The 20,581-nt window shown below is 41.1% G+C and overlaps 1 protein-coding gene across 3 annotated transcripts; it reads left to right on the forward strand.

Annotated features, from left to right (window-relative positions):
* The first annotated feature begins 3,818 nt into the window (after positions 1–3,818).
* On the forward strand, positions 3,819–20,526 carry thrap3a (thyroid hormone receptor associated protein 3a). 3 transcript variants are annotated; one of them, XM_078287358.1, is made up of 11 exons: positions 3,819–3,939; positions 9,336–9,480; positions 12,844–13,776; positions 14,323–15,018; positions 15,359–15,531; positions 16,049–16,160; positions 16,467–16,551; positions 17,322–17,503; positions 17,643–17,826; positions 18,637–18,774; positions 18,911–20,526. In XM_078287358.1, the coding sequence occupies exons 2-11, from the start codon at positions 9,359–9,361 to the stop codon at positions 19,139–19,141; spliced, it is 2,856 nt and encodes a 951-aa protein (XP_078143484.1). In that variant the 5' UTR covers positions 3,819–3,939; positions 9,336–9,358; the 3' UTR covers positions 19,142–20,526. The 3 variants fall into 3 exon arrangements, with proteins under 3 accessions (XP_078143484.1, XP_078143485.1, XP_078143486.1); XM_078287359.1 differs by lacking the exon at positions 3,819–3,939 and adding an exon at positions 9,106–9,214; XM_078287360.1 differs by lacking the exons at positions 3,819–3,939; positions 9,336–9,480 and adding an exon at positions 11,534–11,606.
* Positions 20,527–20,581: the final 55 nt, after the last annotated feature.

Here is a 20,581-nt window from a genome sequence, read left to right on the forward strand (position 1 = left end):
CTAACAGGTGGGACGGATATACAGAAGGGCAGTAAGAGCTCTTTTATCCAGGCACAGAGGGAGAAAGTGGTGTCAGAGGGGTTGCCCAAAATAACTCGCCCGGTGTCTGGACAGTGGCGATATAATGGAGAGCTAACAGGGAAGGAGCAGTGGGATGGGGAGGGGTCAGAGGGCATCGGTGGTGAAGCCAGGGCCACTGCATACCAGGACTGACTTGGAGCAAAGCCAAAGTCAAGTTTATATGTTGTTTTGTGCAGTTTCAGAAAGATGTAGCGTCCTACATTACACATGGCATGGGATTTCACAAAAAACAAAAATCAAAATGTTTATTGCTGCTTGAAGAAATGACAATAGCTAATCAGTTATAAAGCAACTGTTAAAACAATGTGCCATATGATACTTTGAGGTCAAAGGATGTATTGACTTCATTCTTTGTGGTTAGTAATGATAATAAAATAAATAAAAACACTTTTCCAGGAGACTGGAGGAAAAAAAATCAACAAAACAAAACTGATTCAACATTGCGCTCCAAATTCTTGTCAACAACTTGTTGTAGAGTGAAAGCAGGTGATGGACCTATTAGATTAAAAAAACTTGATACTCACAGGCCGGTTACTAGACTAAATAAAGAGGCAACATGAGGTCCATTTCTTTCACTGGCACAACCCCAAAGTGTTCAACAGATAAATTTGAAAAAGCGAATTTATATTGTATTTGACGAAGATCAGTGCAACAACACATTTTACAATACAAACAGGTACTTGTTTGCAGGGGCAAAAGACAGAATGCGGTGAGAGACTCCTTACTCTGAAGTTATAAACTTAAAAAATAAAAGCATGCCACTTCCTGCTTCATCTCGTCAACATTAAAACCTCTTTGCTGCTGCTGATCTGCACTTTGCCCACATTAGCAGTCCTGTGTATTGTACTGTATCAATTTCCTGGCAATAATATTTTGAATTACTCAAATGAGCTCTATAAAGGAACTTCCAGAATATTTTTTAATGGCATGTGGTTACAGAGACATTTAACTGCATGATTGAATATATTTGCAATATGCAATACAAACTTGAACTACAGCTGTTTAAGCTGCAGGATGTTTGGATGAGTGACATGAAGATCTACAGTAACAATCAAGAGATATATTATTTTTAAGCGTTGTTGTAACATAACTTTCCAATGTGTACATTATGAGATACCATATACTGTATGTTCTCAATAGCTTTGAGGTAATTTACCATAATCCTGCATGTTGCTAAAACAATAAAAGTGCAGGGACACACACAGCAACAAGCACATATAACATACTGAGAGAGTAGTTGACTGGGCTTCATGTTGGCTCAGTTGGCTAAGATTCATACCATGTAACGACCTGGGAACTTTGCTGCATATCATCCTTCACTCTCTCTCCTAATTCCTCCCATCTCTCTCCATTGTGAATAATCAAATAAAGGTGAAAATTCCCCAAAAAATAATATAAGAAAGGAGCAGATTATCTTTCTGACCATAACCCCACACAGCCAAAAAACTTCTCTATGTGAATAAGCATTAAAGCATTCAGGTAGAATCTTTTTCAGTGAAAAGTTGTCAGGATGCTGAACAATGACCAGCAATTATGGGAAATTCTACAAATGGCATGGATACATTTTTTACACACGTTTTTACACATTGTTTTATTTTGCCGCCTAAGTCTCAAGCTCAACTTCCATACGTCCAGTACTATAACCTTATTTAGTGCTGCTTTTATCTCTCCTGCAGATAAGAATATTATCTCTCTGTACAATGTCTGTTCTATGTAAGATTAATAGCAATCACTAAGTCAACATCCCATGGGAAGCCTTTACTCATGCAGCAATCCCATAATATGTGTTTTTTTGTAGGCAGTATGCCTAGGTGGAATCTAGTAGCTGACCAGTGAGTCTATGAACTCTATCCCATTGTGATGTATGCATAAAAAAGTGTCATGACATTTTATTTCTGGTATCAGCATGTTCAACAATAGTTTTTCCAGTAGAGCTGCTAAAGAGAAGTGTGTCTTTCTAGAGTAATTTCTTCACATTGAGGCATACACAGTAGTAAAGTGAACCTTAACCTCTGGACTGTGATGCATGTACAGCATACTGATACTGAAAACAGTCCATGAAAACGAAAAGATAAGAGATCCAAGAATCATGCCTTTGAATCATGAATCACTCCAAACTGACACACACCCTTTCTGTCATAAAAAATGACTGCTGACATTAAAGTAAAACCCAAAATGGAAGATTATTAAAGGGACACTTCACTGGATAACACAGAGGATTTATTATGCACATATAACCTCACACATATCCCCCAACTGGAAACAGTCTTCCACAAAGTCTTGCTTCATTTGATTTGACTTATTGCGAGTTAAGGTTTTTGAATTTGTCTTCCGTACAATGACATCTGGTCTTCCCTGCTCTATAAAATACAGCTCAGTGAAATGATGAGGCCTCAGTGAGGGACACTGCTGTCAACATTTCCTTTTCAACTTGTAAATTACTTTTTTACCAGGGCTCTACCGACATGCGTTTTCGAAATCACCAATATTTTGTGCCGATATTCAGTATCTTTAATTTCGACCAGTTTCATGCCAAAAACTTACAAGTATTCAGTGTTTTCCCCAGAACCTTATTCTTGGGAGGGTGGAAAAGCCTCTGAAACAGCATTTAGACCATCGGACACTTGAAACCCAGACTAATGAAATTCTTTTAAGTGGGTTAGCAGCTCTTTAATGCAGGGTGAACCATCCCACCTACAGTATTGGTAGGGGAAACTGTGGGATCCATTGCTATCTGTAAATGAAGAATTAATTTACAAAAACATTACTGAACAATTGCATGGATAAATAAAATGTGCAAAGAAAATAAAGCTTTGTAGCAGGTTTTAAAGACTTTTATGTCACTGTGGTCAGGAAGGAACCTCCATCATATCGACCATGGATGTCAGCTGATATCTGATATTTAATAAAAGGCCAATATCAACCCCATATATTGGGTAAACCCATATATTGCTCTAACCCTGTTTCTCACTACAGTGAATAGCCTTTTTTGGGGAAGTCAAATCACAATTATTATAACTTATTTTTCAATGTACTAAAACCATACTAAAAACTTATATAGATGGACTGAAGGTTGGGACAAAATAGATTTAAGAGGGATTATGGGTGAAATGGCCCTTTAAAGTTATTAGTTGTTTCAAGACAATTGCCATAGTAGCCTACATTTCAGCTGTAATAACCTGGATCTTTGAATAGGCATTAAATAGGTACAGCTTGTCTCCTTAATGCTCCTTTAATCCTTAACACTTTATGAAAGAGAACTGTAATGATGCTATAATACATTTTAGAGGGATAGGATACAAATGTCATGTTAGGTTTGATACTCAGATGAACTACTATGGGTAAAAATATATTAGCCTACAGACAATATAGGAGATAAAAAGTAGGCTACAAAACTCACCACAGACACACTTTAAGCCACTAGAGGAATATTACAGGGACATTATATTTTTTTCGACAGGTATTATCATTAGGTTACAGTAGCCGATATACCAACGTGTTATAATTGGGCGGCGGGCTGACTAATAATATAAGAATCATACAGCTGACTAACAATACAAGAATCCTGTAGAACTGGAGAGGGAGTGGCGCTAAACGGCTGTCCCGCTCAGCGCCGCACAGCCTATCGAAACGTGTTTTGACAGACAGTGGTGAAGGAGGAAGGAAATATGAAGCTGGAGCCTGCAGCCAGCAGTCACACCCCCCGACTGAAGGCTCCAGCCGACACACACTCGCCATCAGCGGGACACAACACGGCATTGTACACCAGGGAGAAACTCTCTTCAAGTCATTCCTACTATAATTCTCTCACTGTGCGCGTGAATGCAACTCGTCATTACTGAACGTCAACGCCGACAGGTAGGTCGCAATAATTTTTGCTTTTTTTGGAATAATGAATAGCGTATCATTTGGTCGAAAAAGAAAGAATATACTGTATTTCAGAGGGAGTAACACAGTAGGATAAACGAAGCTTGCGGCAGGTCAGTCGAGGGAAGCTGAGCAGCACTAGGGATCCCAGGGGCGTCAGTTCACTAAATCTTAAGATATGGCTGCATCTAATATCATTTGCCACCAAAACTTCAAAACCCGAACTACATTTCTGGTGACGAGTGGAACAACTATTGATGACTGCCAAAATAATAATATTTGGTCCGTTTGATGAATTATTTGACCAAAAGTCGTCACCAAACTGTCTTTCATAGAGACAAACATCTTAAGAGTGAGCAGCTGGTTCTGTTTCCCTGTTGTGATTTTATTTTTATTTTTTTTTGGGATAATGAGGGACTTCCAGAGGGATACACTGCCTATCCCATCTAGTACTGAACATCTGTTGCGGCAGGTTATGGCTTGGATGTGTGCTTACATCTGGCATGGGGTGCTTCTGACTGATGTCATTTGAACGGGTTTAGTGAAAATATCTGTGAAATAAGAATTGGATTATTTACTGGAAGCTCAGCAATAATGCCATTGATGCATAGCCTATAAATGCCAGTCAAGAGTTACATCTTGAATAGTGTACAACAAGGGTTTCCAAAGTGGCACCACCAAGGATCCTCGAGAATCACCTAATATTGCTGATTTTTGAAGTTAGCCCAGTGAGAGAATGACTGTTGTGATTGTAGTTTTCACTCCGCTATCCCTCCACCTACAGCTATAATCCTGTACCAAGCCATATCTAACAATAAATGGGGGCTTTTAGATGTGGTTTCCTTGGAACACAGTCTTATCAAATGGGGGTTTGTGGTCTAATGTGAGTATATTTTTTGGGTCCTTGAAGTGAAACAGTGTGAGAACATCACCATGCCTCATCCTGTTGGAATCCAGGATCCTGGTTGAGGTCGATCCTCTTTAACAAACACCTGCTGCCCAAAAGTACACACAGCTAATTGATTAGGTGTGGCCACAGTCAAGGGAGTGTGCTGGCACATACTGTAGTGGCATCACAAGACATTCATTTTTCTTTTCTTTTTCTTTTTCTTTTTTTCGTCTATTTTGGTGATCATGAGTCAAAGCGAAGGGGCATGTTGAAGCAACTTGCTATGTGTGTGTCCTTTAGTTGACTTGATCACCACAGTTCCTTTCCTCCAGTTTCCTCTACTGACTCTTTTTGTGCCATTTCTTTTCAGATTATAAAATGATGAAAATGGCAAAGTCCACATAAAAGGTCAATATTGCCATCTCAATCTATCACACTCTCTCCCTCTCTCTCTGAGTGAAATAACTCTTGCTAACGTCAGCTGGTGCCTCCACAGGATTGGTGAAAGCATTCTGGATTTGCTTCATGTCTCTCATAATCAACAAGAGAAATACCAGTTGTGCCCTTGATTTTACGTAGAGAAGTTAAGGCGTGGTGCCAGGAAACACAAACAACCATTGTACACATTGTGGAAAAACAGAACTATAGCTTGCCATTTGCCGGTCTGTTCACATCTGACCAAAATAGAGAGGACCTTTTAGCTGATGAGTTCCCTCTTGATAGCAGCCGAGCCCCACGGACGCAGTGTTGACAGAAAGCTGAGAAGCACGTCAGTGTGAGGATGCTCCAGTGACGCCCTACCGTATGCCATTTTCCAGACAAAAGTAGCCTTGAATACCATGCAGAAACCCTATAGTTTCAAAAAGCGTGGATCCTTCCACAGGCTTGGATCCCAAAGGATTACCCTGCTCAGAATAGAGTGGCACTGTTAGCAAAAAGTTAGTTGCTGCTGGGATCATGTTGTCATTAAGCCTGTAGTCAACCATTCAAGTTTGATGACGACTTGAATGGTTTTCTCATCTGTCATTGTACGTGATTAGCGATGGGTAATGTTGCAGAAAAGCTCTTGGTGAAGTCGGCCAATGTTTTTTTTTTCTTTCTTGCAATTAGTGAAGCTGTAGGATGACAAAGTTCCCTGAAGACAAACAGAAGCCAACTAATAAAATAAACATTCGGACATAACTGTCAGTGAAGCAGGCTGGCTAGAAGCAGCTGTGTTTCATTTAATAACCCAAGGAGGAAGTCATAGAGTTTATCTTATCTTAAACAGCACTCTCAGTGGCTTTGCCATCCATGAACCGCCAGGGTATGTGGAGCGTCTTGAGGGAAAACTGACAGCGATGCCCACATTTCAATAACCAAAGGCCGTGCCAATGACAGTTGCTGTGGCTTTTCCGAGGGGGGGTGTTGTCTCAGGGATACATATAGATGGCAAATGTGATTCCAGCTGCCACTGTGGCATCCCGGTCTTAATGATAGGGCAGTTGATTGAGTGGAGTGTTTCTGCTTATACTCTTTGAGCTATATCGAGTTGCCCGGCCATTGTTGATCACAGCTACTTTTGCCGTTACATGAAATAAACAGGTGATGAGGATTGTACAGCTGTCGCTTTCTGCTCCCAGGGGCCTCTATATTGTGTGTGTGTGTGTGTGTGTGTGTGTGTGTGCTCTTGTACTTCTATCCTTGTGAGGACCAGTTTGCATTTTAGATCTGCAGAGTGAGGATATTTTTGTGAAGTGAGTTCATCTTGGCCAGTTCTCATTTCTTCAAGGCGCTAGTGTAGGATTAGGTTAGGCTAAGGGTTTAAATTCAAGTTAGGATTTGGGTTTATGGTTAAGATGAAGATTAAGTTTAGGGTTAAGGTTTGACATGTAGTGGTGAGGGTTAAGGTTCGGGTTAGTATAGTAAGACAAATGTGTCTGTGTTTGTGTGTGTGTGTGAGTAACTGCATTTGTGTGTGCCAATCCAGGAGTGAACGATTAAAGAACAAGCCGCAGCCTTTTTGAGAAACTAAAATGTCAGTGATTAGGCTGCAGACCACACGCTGTGACGCAAACAGCTGCAGCTGGTTATCAATCGAGTTTCAGACTGAGGCTATTGAAACAGATCCCTCCATTCCCCTCTACCAGCACTTATTGGTTATTAGATTTAGGCTACAGGAGGCAGGGAATGTATTGTGCACTGCTTATCCTTTTCAATTTCTCACTAAAATAAACAATTCACACTCTCAGGTAGAGCATTCCTTCGCTAAATAAGACTCTGTGAGTTAATAAAGCAATAAAAAAAATAGTAACACTATCAACCCCAGCTTTGCATAATTGTGTTTTGTATGCAGTTTCTGCTGACAATCTTTCAGGAGTTTCTAAGAAAGTATTTTCAGCCCTATGAAACTGACTGAAACACAGATGTGCTGGTTTTGGTATAGGCATTTTATTACAGCTTTAACAAATTCAGTCATTCATTAGAATTTCTTTTTTTGTTCGAGAATTGCCTACAAGACCACGTCCTTCTGGTGTATAAAGAAAAGCTGAAAAAGTTGTCGTAATGTCAGGGTTTATTTAATTTACTGTTTTGCTACATGCTGGAAATGGGCACATCTGAATGCCATTCTTAAAATGTGCACTGCAAGCAAAATTGTGTGTCTCTTTAGGCAGAGGCCTTCAGGAAATTATACTCTGAAAGCCAAAAACAACACGCTGCCTGGAATGAGGAGAGTGGGAAGTTCATAGAGCACAAGGAGGAGGCGGGGGAAGACAGATCCATTTCAATACTCTCCAAAATAGTAGCAAGGATACACACTGGGACCACCATGTGCTAGCGTGCACTGTTCCTGAAATCCCTGTCATGTATTAGTCGGCAATTTCCTCCTTCCAAAGCCCCTGAAGAAGCCTCTTGAAATGAAGGATCAATTATTTGATCCCTGGCATTTACTGTACTGTGAGGATCGCATGTCACAGAGAATGCCTTGTGGACACCGGAAAGGACTAGATGCTTTATCTGCAGTTAAATTAATATTTAACAAGTGAAGCCCTTGAGCAGTCAACTCTAACATCCTTTGATGAAAAAAAGTGAGTTGTTTGAGATCTGTATCCACTGATCATGCAATCCAGAGACGGATCTTCTTCCTTCTTCGCCACAGTGAATGTTAGTGCAAAAAGCCCAGAGCAGATCATTAACCGTGAGCAAATGTTGTAATGGTGAGGTATCCGTAGAGGAAATTAACTATTTTGTCATTTATCCAGTAGGATAATATTGACTGACTTCTAGCATTTATCTCTGGACTATAGTCAGTTCAAAGCTCATAATCTGGCCTGGAGAAGAGTGAGTATAAGATATATAGAGTGAGTTTTCTGTGCATTTAATCATAATGACAAGGCAAATGAAAACCAGCCTATACACTGACAAAAAAAAGAAAGAAAGAAAAAGGTTCTTCAGATGGAAAAATAGGGTTTATTTTTTTAACATTCGATGTTTTGGCACTCAAACAATCATCAGTTTTTTCAGCAGATTTTTAAAAGATTAGCAAAATCATTTAATAGTAGCACCGGGTCTTTATTCAGTCTTAAATCTCCATCTCTTGTAACTTTGTTTAATGTGGTTTTCCATCAAGCTGAAGACTGTTTTCAATTTTGCAAACATAAAACATAATCAGCTCTCTCATTACTTCCTCAGTGATATAGCTCTTATCTTCATATCTCTTATCTTTCACTTTCTCTGGTTCTCACATTCATGGAGGTTGTGTGTCAGAATTATAAAATTGCAACTAAATGCAAAATGTGGATAAATAGTGAGACTTCAGGAAACCTTTTCTTCATGTATGCGCCAATCATTCTAAGAAATCAAGTGATGTACCTTTGACTCGTAAATAAGAGAGATAGCATTGAACATCCCTTTTCTTTTTTTCCAAGGTGAAAATTCATTACCAGTTTCTTGGATAGCACAATAATCAGTGGCAAGGTTATAGGCTAGTAGTATTTAAGGTGATTGATATATTTTGACTCAAGCAATGGCCTGAATTAAAAAAAACATTAACAAAAAATAGTACACTTACTGGTAAGTGTATTTTTTAATACTACTTTGCATGCTATAGTTGGCTCAAATGTTAGGTCAGATCATGACTGAAGTGAGACTGCCTTCTATGCAAATGATCAGCGACTGAATAAGGATGCAGCTGCAGTATAATGACAGATTGCTCTCGTCCGTTCTGACTGGTGTCCGGTTTCTTTACTACTGAAGTGCCTCTTGAAGGCTTCATCTCAATCGGATGTTTTGATTTCATGGATTTTTGACTCTCAGGTCTCCTTATCTTAAATTTCTTCTTCCTCTGCACTGATTGTAAATATTCAATCGGACGCCTTCTCTTCTTGCTCTGTAAAGGTGATCGACTAGCCATTTACTGTTCATGTGTACTGTTTCTTGCGTACTGTTCCCAGTGAACTGTTCCTCGAAATACTCAGTCTACAACCCTAACCCTGACGTGCAACTCTTTGTCTGACAGTTTGAGGTGGGCTGGCTGCAGTGATGTCCAAATCCACAAGATCAGCCTCCAAGTCTCGGTCCCGGTCAAGGTCCCGGTCAAGATCCCGCTCCACCTCTCGCTCCAGAAGTCGCTCCAGATCCCGGTCCAGGAAGCATCGCTACAGGTAGATTCCATTTTCTGAACTAGTCATGTGTCTTGAGTCTACGGGTGTTTTATAGTCTTAATTTAGTTTAAAAAAGTTTCCTTTTGTAGTTATGCCCTAAAGTATATGTTAATGGAAAGTCACCAAGCCTAATATGATTGTGAAACAAACAGTATTTCCCTTGATTAGTGGAAGTTTCCCCTATTCAAGCATTGATATTTTTGTCCTGAGCCCTTGTGTATGGAAAGCACGAATTGGTGAATTGCGTTGCCATGCCTGCCAAACTGAAACAAGGTCAGGATTGCTAAGTGAGTCTTAACAGGTGTTATACATCTAGATGAAGAATGGCTTTGACCCACCTGAAGCTTAAAGTGTAAATGCCTTTGACCCAGCAAAGCTTGTTACCATGAAGAAAAGGGAAACTAGCAGGAGGTGCTGCGGGCATAGAAGTTCTCCCTCGTTATTTCATCCATACGCCTTGCTCCACTCAGTTTCTGTCTAGTAAATCTGAAGTTGTGTAATGGGAGGGTTAACCGTTAATCTATGTTGTCTTCCTTATGTTTTATGTTATCTTAGTTTGTTGTGTAAAAAATGGAGCTTACTTGTAACACTCTGGAAATGTGTCAACAATCAGTTCAATTTTCAGTTTGGACTTTGATTGTATAACATGGGCTTAAGGATAAGGGGGTTATTGTGAGCCACAAATCTGTTGATTTCCTACTCCAGAGCCGTGTCTTTCCTGCGCTTTATGAGTTTGGTTCTCATATCAACTGACAGGGCTGGTGCAGCATGCTAATGGATTTGGGCCTAACCCAAACTCTGGAGCACTTTATCCAGAGGAAATTGATGTTTGAGAGAGAAAGTTCAGCAGGTGTTAGTGCATTTGCTTCACTTAAGATTGAATGCTCGCTATTGGCTACTGCAAGCTTTATGCGACTGTGAGGTCCTCTAATAGTTTGTATCGCATTGGAAAAACACAAATTCTTTACATCATGAACATGCTGTATTAGCATACCTCAGCGACATATGGAAATATTCTCTCAAGCCACTGCATTTGTTGTTTGTTGTGTTGCCCAAATGGAAATTCCTCGGCTGTAAGGTCATCCGCTGGCTATGATGTTGTGCATTTGGAAGGCAAAGTGTGGTTTCAGTGTGATGCCACTGCTGTTGCTGGCAGAAAGACTGGCACGGCAGTAAAGTGGCATGGCAACTCATTTCCTGGCAGTGGCACGGCACGTATTTAAGACCAGCATGAAGAAGAGACTTGGATGGAACCTAGGTTATGCTTCTTGAACTCGCCTTGTACATGTGCGCATGTGCGTGTGGTCACACTGTCACACACATGCAAGCATGAATGCACACAGATACGCATAAACACTGCATGCACATATACACACAGAGACACACAGACACAGAAACACACACACAAAATCATTTCTTTGTTTCTATCTCCTGGGCAGAGCATCCCAGACACTGATCAAACACCTCTCACCGCAACATTTTGATAGGTCTGATAGTGGAAAACAGAGAAAAACAGGGGAGCTCAGAAGTGGAGATATTTCTTGACTTCCTGTGTTGCTCTTACCACTCTCACCTCACACAGGACTTTAATAAGCCATGGGAGTAGAACTGTGTCTGGATCAGTGATTTTCAAAACATTCAGCTTACTTCCTCTCTCAACATCACAATGACTTGGGCAATAAGAGATACACTTTAGCGGGTCTTGCTGAAAGCTGAAAACACATTAAGATGCCAGTTCAGCGAAATATTGTGGGATAATTAATTTGGCAGCGCTCTTTACTGAAACTGCTTGTGTGTTTGAGGAGGACATAACAGGATTTTTTTTTTAGAGGAACCACTCAATATGAATTTAGCAGTAGTCTGTAGAGGCAGTCGTAGTAATTCAGTGTGTCTTGCCCTTTTTTAGCCAAGGTTTCTAAACTGGCTGGCCTGCCTGTGTAATTGGCAAGCGTAGAGTCAAAGGATTCGAGTAGAAAATTTTTTCCCATATGGGCCATGTGACTCGGCTCTCCACCGGGGCTGGCCATAAGAGATGCAGAGTCTGAAGCTTGCACAGTGAGTGTGCAGTGCTGCTCGATGCGCTGCCTTCTTTAAACACTCTGTATTCCAATGAAAAAACGCACTAGGTGAGTCGTGTGTGTTTTTTTCAGCATGTTTTTAAGGTTTTAGAATGCCTTTGCTTGCAGTGTGTCACTGGTTTGCTCTGTCAAATGGTGTGTTATGTAGCTGTAATATAGACTTTGTATACTTCTGTAAGTAGTGCAATTTCATCAGATTTTCTTAAAGTCCTTTTCCGATTTTTCGGTAATATTGGTCTTTATATGCATCGATTTTTTTTAATGGGTAACCAACTGAGCAGTTCTTACTTACTGACTGTTTTAGAGACTGGAAAAATAAGTCATACAACCTAACTAGTTTGATGTCTGGTCTAGATTTGTCACATTCATAATTCCAAAGATACATGTGGCTAGTTTGTTGTGAGTTTTGTCATGAAATGTGGTGACACTATTGTCAAAGGGAGCATGTGCGTTGATTAAAACAGAATATATCACGTTTAGACTCTGGAGACTCGTTCAAGGTTCAGGCTTGAGTACATGGAGTTTTATCAGAGGAGCACTAGAGCCACCGTGTGGACTGGATTGACCTCACAGCCTTGTTCAGAGCTGACTCCTGTTGTGAAATGTCTGTTTTTCACCAGTGCTCCTTTGTGGGCTCCTCTCAACATGGAAGTTAAACATGAACATGTGTTTTACTAATTCCACCTGATATACAGTATTTGTTGTATGCAACTGCATTTCTGTGTTTTACGGTATTGTGGTATTTCCTTACCAGCTGTTAGGCTACAGCTTCGCTTGAGTTGGTTGTGACTTGTTGAAAGAAAACAAATAGATTGGTTTAAAGTGGTAATCCGCAGAATCTGTGTTTTTGATTTTGGCAGCATCTTTGGTGTTAAGCGCTCACTGCTGTGGTGTTTCTGCACTGCACTTCCCATAGAGCACCTGTCAATCAAACAGTGTGTCCAGCGCCTTTTTCCTTGGATTTTCTGTTGATGAAGTTTGAGTTTCTGTAGGTGGCGCTCTTTTCTTTGTCTGTTCAGCCATGGTGGCTATCGCTGCTCATGCTAACTACCCAGCTCTGCTTCTATTTATTCCAAACAAACTCCTGTTGCTGCTGCTGGAAACATGAAATGCATCATTCCTTTGCACCAGAGGATTTTTCCTGGAACAGACCTGCCTGTGTTTAGAACAGCAAATGTAAAAGATTTCATGATATGGGTATAGGATGAATCAGAACTGTGTTAAAAACTAAGGGGCACTGCCAGTTCATCCTGTGCTTTCTCTCTCCCCTTACTTTCTTTAACAGCTCTAGGTCTCGGTCACGGTCAAGATCTCATTCTCCGTCTCATAACCGGGAGAAGAAATATCCGAGGGGATACCAGAACAACCGTGAGTTCCGGGGCTACCACCGCGGCTTCCGGAGGCCCTACTACTTCAGGGGCCGTGGGCGGGGCTACTTCCCACGTGGACGCTACCAGCGTGGTGGAGGTGGTGGCTACAACAACAACTTCCGTCCCAACTGGAAGAACTACAGACAGCACCCTCAACAACAGCAACAACATCATTATCATCATCAGCAGCAGCAGCAGCAGCAGCAGCAGCAGCAGCAGCAGCAGCAAAACCATTCACGAGGACGCTCACACAGCCCCAAGAAACGCTCTGGGAGCCCTCGCCCTCACAGTCACTCTCACCATTCTGACCGGTCCTCTTCACCCATATCCAGACACTCTCAGCAGTCTTCCTCATCCTCGCACTCCTCCTCTCCAAAATGCAGGTCAGCCTTGGGGCTTGCTAAACAGAACTCCAAGGATGTGAAAGAGGAGCACTCGGCCTCCAAGGATGTCCAGAGGGGAGGAGGAGGAGGAGGAGATGGGGAGCCGGAGGAGCTTGCCGGTGTGTCGGCAGGAGGCGTCAAAGAAGGATCAGCTGGTGGAAAGACTGGAGGGAACTGGCAGGGTCTAACAGACTACAGCAGCAGTCCCAAGAGGGACGGCACTCAGGCATGCTCAGCTGTTATTGATGGTCAGATCACCCAAACTACTAACCAGTCTAGTCCCTCCCGTAAAAGCACCAATGACACCAGCAATGGTGCCCCCTCGTGGCAGATGGTGGGTAGCTCATCTTCTACCAAAAGCCCCTTGCAGGAAAGCCCCACAACTATGTTTTCCAGTTTTGACTTCTTCTCCAAAGATGACAACCTGGATGGAGATAAAGCAGCAATCTCCATTGCCTTCAAAAAGTAAGCCTGATTTTGCTCTTCTTTCTTAGTCTAAATTCCAACACTTTTAGCAAACGGAAGGGTTTATAAGTGTAGATTTCACATTATGAAATAAAACTTTATTTAGCTCTTAATTGCTTTCACATGCATTGGTCTGGGGGACTTTTATTTGCTTTCAGAAGTCAGTGTTCCCTCGTTCCTCTGATTTTTTTTTATACACCACACAATAATTTGCCCCTGGTATTTTTCCTTGGCTCTACACCCTTTGGGGAAATGATGGTAGTCATAACAAACTAAAATAAGATTTAGTGAGATGAAAAGTCATATTTGCTTTGCCAATCAGCACTGCTTTTCTTTGCCATCCCTTATGTCATTATGTCTTTATTTTTGCAGATCAAAGATTTTCCTGACATATTTCATTGCTATTTTCCAAAATGTCTTATTTGTAGAGGCCCCATTGAGACATCTTGTAATATAATGAATTCACTCTAAGTTCGATTCATGAAGTTGTTTCTTAAGTAGCATGCTCAGTTAGATACAGCTCTTTTTGTCTTTGCTATTGTTCAGGTTTTTGGAGGAGCACAATAATAAGAAAGCAAAATCTGCTTGGGAAAAAAGCAACAACATGGAAGCAAATGATGTGGATATGGAGAAAGGGAAAGCGAATGGCAAGACGTCTGCGGGTATCTGTGACTCAGTGTCAAGAAAATACAAAGAGGACTTTGATGGCGATGTATCTTTGAGCAGCTTTTTGAAAGCTTCTCCTTTTCTGTCTGGTGATGGGGAGGAAGAGGAGGAGATGATAATCAAGCCCCAGTCAAAGTCACTTCGCAAAGACTGGCACAATGGGGACGAGTCTTCCAAGCCAAAGAGCAAGGTTACTTGTTCAGCCCGTGAGCTATTTGAAGAGCGCTTTGGCAAGTGGGAGAACTTGGCCTACCCACAGGTAGCTAAAAACAATGACCTTGATGCCATGGCAGAAGAGATATACCTCAGCCGAAAGCAGGACAAAGCGGCTGCCATTGCTGCTGCCCTTGCCAAGAGGGAGATAGCAGGAATGCTTGAGGATCTCTCCCCAGAGAGAGGCTGCAAAGCCAGGAGGGTGAAATCTGCCTCTAGCCCATCTCCTACACCACCGCCAAGGAGAAACTCTGACAGGGAGATGTTTATGGTCAGGGGAGAGGACTCGCCTCTCAAGGCCGCAAGGAAAAGAGAAGCAAAATTTAATGTCAGAATGGATTTCCTTGGAGATAGCCTGATAAGGTGAGCATCATACACATGGCTTCTGATCCTCTGTTCGCTATGGGTTTCCCTCAGTGAGGAAAACCCAGAAGTCATAAATCACCAGTCATAAAGTATCTAGCTGTAGCTTAGGTCATTTTTTTTAGTAGTTGTACTTGATTTCTATATGAATGAACAAAGAACAATAACACAAAAGTTGAGACATAGTTGGATAAAAAACACTTTCTAATTTGAATGTTTTATCTTATTAGGAAACAACGTGCTCTTTGTTCTTGGCCTAATTTTGTTCAAAAAAGAAAGAAGGGCAAGAGACAAAAGCCAAAAGAATTGTCATTTTCATTTGTTTTTTTCTCATTTTCAGCCCCTCTGATGTTTTGGCTGAAGAGCGACAATTATCTCAGGATCTTGTGCAATCCTCAAAAAAGGATCAGGAGTTTCGCTCCATCTTTCAGCATGTTCAGGCTACTCAGTTACAGAGGAGTCCCTCTGAGCTCTTTGCTCAACACATTGTCGCCATCGTCCACCACATAAAAGGTGAGCCCTCTCTCTTTCCTGCTCTCTTCAGACATGTTTTTTTTTACACAGCTCAATTGAACTAATACAATAACATGCGTTTTTCAGGAATGAAGAAAAGAATGCTTATTCTCTCACCGACACATTTTTGGAATTACACTATATTTGGTTTTTAAACATTCTCAATGGCCCAAGTGTCTTGCAAGACCATGTAAATTCTCAAATCAGTGCAAAAACCAAACACAACAAAAGCTGCATGGTTTTTCCACAACAGCAGCGATATGCTTTTTTGAGGGGGATGTAAAGCAAAGCAGCAAAGGCTTTCAATATGAATCGATGCAAGCATGATAATATTGGTAACCATCTAGGCCTTCATCGGAAATAAATCAAATCATTTTCAGTATTGCAAATATTCTCATTTTCAGTACTGCAAATATTCAGTATCTGATAAGCTACTAACCAGCAGCACTGTTGGATGGAGAGGTGACTGAGTTATCAGTTTAATTGAAAGCCTTATTCTTGCTGTTTACCTGTATAGCTCAGCACTTTCCACCTTCTGCAATGACTCTAAACGAGCGATTCGCCATGTACCAAAGACAAGCTGCAGAGAAGGAAATGATGAAGCCAAGAAAAAGTCCAGAGATACACAGGTAGAGTCGCCTATTGAGTGACCCTCTCACCCTCAGTGTGCTGTGGCTTCACCTCTTCTTTTAACAGCTTTCAGGTATTTCTATTGCCTCTCCTACCTGAAAATCAACAGACTATCTTGGCTTATTTGTGTTCATGCTCAATGGAGGTCAGGTTTTTTTTTTGCTGTGCCTTTTGTCTTTTTTTCTATTTTGTTTTTGCAATTCAATTTTGTTCACATCTTCCTTTGTTTTGTTTTGGCACCTGTGCTATGACACCTCTGTATGTGCATTAAATTACCTTGTCTTGAATGTGTTTCTTTCTTGTAGGAGAATTGATGTTTCACCAAGTGCTTTTAAGAAACACTCTCAACTTTTTGAGGCGATGAAAAGCTCTGAGGATGGCAGTTACAAGGTGACTGAACATTTTGCAGTATGAAGTATATTGGAAAACGACAGCAAACGAGTGAGCCAGATGCCTTTAGACTGCATTCTCTTTAAGCCCGTGGCTTTCCTCGAAGGGAGATGCATAAAGTCTAAGAAAAGCAAATGCAAAATGAGGCACATTCAGTTTGTTGTGTGTTATATATCGCCTCCACGTATGGTGAATTGGTTATACTGTGGGTACAAGCCTGCCCAAGGCTATTGAATCAAATAATGTGAGGGGTCAGAAATGGAAGCTCCTGTGCCCAAGCTGTTCAAAGGACTCTAAGCAAATATCATAGTAAGTATTCTTTGAAAAATAAGGAACGGAAATAACCAACAGCAAGCACTACATGCACTTGTGCTTATATTTACATGCTTAAGTTTTGAATTAAATCTCATAATATTTCAGTTATTGATGCGCATGGAAACAGACACTCAAGCGTTTCTGAATGAAAAAGGCAACTATTACTAAAAAAACAGCGTGAAAATGAGTAAACTCAAATTAGCATGAATGGTCCTAGCTTGTTGTAGTTCAATATGTTTAGTGCACTGGAAAACTCATTCCAGAATGGCTTGTTTTTAGTCATGCCAGTCAAACTCCCACCATGTCCATTAAACTGGCTGTTACCAGGGTTTTCCCTTCTCCCTTGGCCCCTCTTATTTAGTTTACAGGCCAGCTTGGCTGAGAGCGGACTGAGAGCATCCCCTTGCTAACCCAAAGTCTGTCCACGACGCTGTGTTTTGTTTTGATTTGCTCAGGACGTTGGGGAAAAAATGAAGGGTGACTCAATGGACCTGCGTTTGGATATTGAACGCCGCAAAAAATACTCTGCCCATGAAAGAGATTATAATCAGGACGGGGGGAAAGATATAGGAGGTTCCCCAGATTCTAGTAGAGAGAGATCTGTGGAAAAATCCTCCAAACGCCACAAGAAGTCAAAGTATGTGCACCTGTCCTGCATTTTTTATTCTTTCAAACTATCCACAGTTACTTTGCATACTGCTGCTCATCTACCCTACACTATAAACTTACCTGTTGGGTGTTTGGGGGGGTATTGTGTGTATCATTTCTCCTTTTAGGAAAAGTAAAAAGAAGCGCTCTCGTTCCAGTTCGTCGTCTTCTTCCTCATCCTGTAAATCCCGCAGGGAAGAAGATTTCCCCCACGACAAGTCAGACCCCAAAGAGGAAGGCTTTAACAGGGCCCGATTGGGTCCAAGGAACTCTAGTGGACCTGTTGAAAGAGGGAGGCCTCGTGGAGGATTTGTAAGTCCAACTCCTGGTTTTTCTCATGGAGTTCACCCTCCTCTGTGGAGGAACATAGTTTGGAGCAATGTGATCTCATAAAAAGTTGTGAAATGAGCACATGAGAACAGATTTACATGCTGTGCACACAAATTATGTGAAAATGGCATTCCTCCACCACAAACTGGATTCTGTGACAACACAAATTGGACACGGCATTTTCAGCTAAAGGTTAGCTAATGGTTATGTTTAGAAGTAAAACAACTTTGGTTAAGGTTTGGGTTAAGGTGATGGTTAGGCAAGTAAACCAACTTGGCTAAGGTTAGGAAAAGGCTTTGCTCGTGGCTAAAGAAGAAAAACTTTAGCTAACTAGAAGGGCACTCGGAGAGCACAGACCTCCGCCAAGGTTCGTGCTATTATTGCTTGTTCGTGAGTCGGATCCGGATCCGCTCCAAAATTTAATGGGTTCTTCTTTGGCCCATGCTACACCCTTCCACGAAGTTTCATGAAAATCGGGCCAGTAGTTTTTCCGTAATCCTGCTAACAGACAAACAAACAAACAGCACCGAAAACATAACCTCCTTGGCGGAGGTAAAAATGAAAATTTCACTCACAGTAGGAATTCCCTTCATACAAACTGGGAGTTGAACCCCAGTCGCTAGCATTGAAGGCATTTTGTGTTAACAAGTCGTGTTCATTTCACATATTTTTGTGACATCAGGTTGGTTTGGAGTGCTACCTTCAACATTTATGATTCACAATGAATGTAATCTTTAGTCCACTCCATCTCAAGGGTCTTTTTCAATTCCTTGTCCTTTCCTCAAATTACAGCAATTCAGAATTCGAGGAAGGTGCTGGAACAGAGGGAATTATCAGGGAAACGGCTCACATAATAGCTCTGTGACCATGCCACCAAAGAATGAAGACTGGGACCCAGAGTACACTCCCAAGAGCAAAAAGTACTACTTGGTAGGGTTGATGCCATTCTTCATTTATTGCCACACATCTCACATGCTGCTCATATTCCGTACAATCTAGCACAAGGTAATCCTTCCAAGTATAACCCAAACTAATTTTCTGCATCCTTTCTCCGCCTTTCTCCCAGCATGACGACAGAGACGGGGAGGGAGAGAACAAGTGGCTGGACAACCGGGGGCGCGGACGGGGAAGCTTCACGCGCGGCAGGGCGCGGTTCATCATCCGCAAAGCCAACGTCGGCCCCAACAGGGCCCGCGAGAGGTTCCAGGTCAACGGGGAGCAAGGTGACGCACAGGATGAGGAAACAGAGCAGGACCATAACGAGGGAGAAACCGACGGAGGCCCAGAGAATACTTGAGCAGTGAGAGTGGGAATCCTGATCGTCTTCTGTGTCGTTATGGGATCTGGCCCAGTGATTTTATCCCTCCGCAGTGGACGGATAAATGGGAAATAGAAAGTTTTACGTTTTCTGACATTGTTATGAAAACGGAAAACTCCATGCTTTCATTTCAGTGTACTCACTTTGACTTGATACAACCATTACCCACGTCAGGGTACAACTTATATCTAGTAGAAGCACTGTCTAACGGTGAATTGCTGTTTTTCAAAGAATTTTTTCATAACCCATCTCTTTGCTTTGTATGGTAAATTCAATCCTCTCTACATTTGGGTAACATTTACACTTTCCTTATAAGGATGATAAAAAAAGTGTTTATTTTGAAGTACCAAGGAGAAATCACACATGCAGTAGATCATGTCAATTTGTGCCTTAGACCTGTGCTCATTATGAATAGGCTACCTGATAAACTACTGTAGTAATATAATATATACTGCATTAAAAAAACACCATTAGATTGACAGAAGGCATGTTGTTTTGTGTCATGTTTTGTCTGGATTATCGTGACAGTAGTTCATGTTACAATAAATAACATTATTTCACTGACGGGAGTTTAGCCAAGTCAGCACCCTACAAATGACCCCGATCTAACAATGGGACCAAACTGTAAAGGGTCAAAGGTCATGCTCTGCAGTCTTGCATTGTGCAACACCCAACAGATCAACTAGCTGACAGCATAGACTGTAAGTTTAAATAAAATAAATGTGCTTTCTTTTCACTATTAACTACCTGAACATTTATTATATTGTTCACGAAACGGTTTGCTGTCACAGATTTCTATACGTTACAGTAGCTTTCTGCTTGATCTTGGATATTACTTATCAGTGTATAATATTAATAGTAATTGTAAGTATGCAAATTGGAAGGTTTTTTTTTTTCTTCAGACATTTATTGTACTTTTTGTACTTGGCCAGATGATTAGCAAACAGCATACAACACATTCAGGATTTTGACTTTGTAAGGGGAATCTGATCTTGTTGCGAAAGATTTTGATGTGATGTTTTATTTGTTGTTTGCAAACTTCTTTCCTGTCACAACTAAGAATGATTTCATGAATTATGTACTTTGTGTGCAACTGTGTCAACATTACGGTATAAGAGGGTCAAAATTAGCGGTTGTTTAGTTTGTAGTTTGTAAAAATAGAAACATATAACGTTGCACTATACGATTTTTGTGCCTTGCTGTGGGTGCACTGTTGTTAATTGTACAGTATAGGCCTACAGATTGTGATTCCCATTTAATTGTTGAAAATGTACCTGCTAGGGGAAAATTGCTTTTTTTAAATAGGTCTTGTTACTGAATTTTTCTTAGAGATTGTAAATTAAAGAGACAATGATTTACTTTGATGTTTGCTGAATGTGTTTTATTCTAATTTCTCTTGAATATTAAAGAATTTGGGGT

Source organism: Centroberyx gerrardi, chromosome 12 (assembly GCF_048128805.1).
Source record: "Centroberyx gerrardi isolate f3 chromosome 12, fCenGer3.hap1.cur.20231027, whole genome shotgun sequence".
Lineage (NCBI taxonomy): Eukaryota > Metazoa > Chordata > Actinopteri > Beryciformes > Berycidae > Centroberyx > Centroberyx gerrardi.

Coding starts and splice junctions, on each gene's coding strand:
- thrap3a (XM_078287358.1), top strand. CDS start 9,359: ATGTCCAAATCCACAAGATCAGCCTCCAAGTCTCGGTCCCGGTCAAGG. Junction 15,532..16,048: donor CATCGTCCACCACATAAAAG/GTGAGCCCTCTC, acceptor TTACCTGTATAG/CTCAGCACTTTCCACCTTCT. Junction 17,827..18,636: donor GGAGGCCTCGTGGAGGATTT/GTAAGTCCAACT, acceptor CTCAAATTACAG/CAATTCAGAATTCGAGGAAG.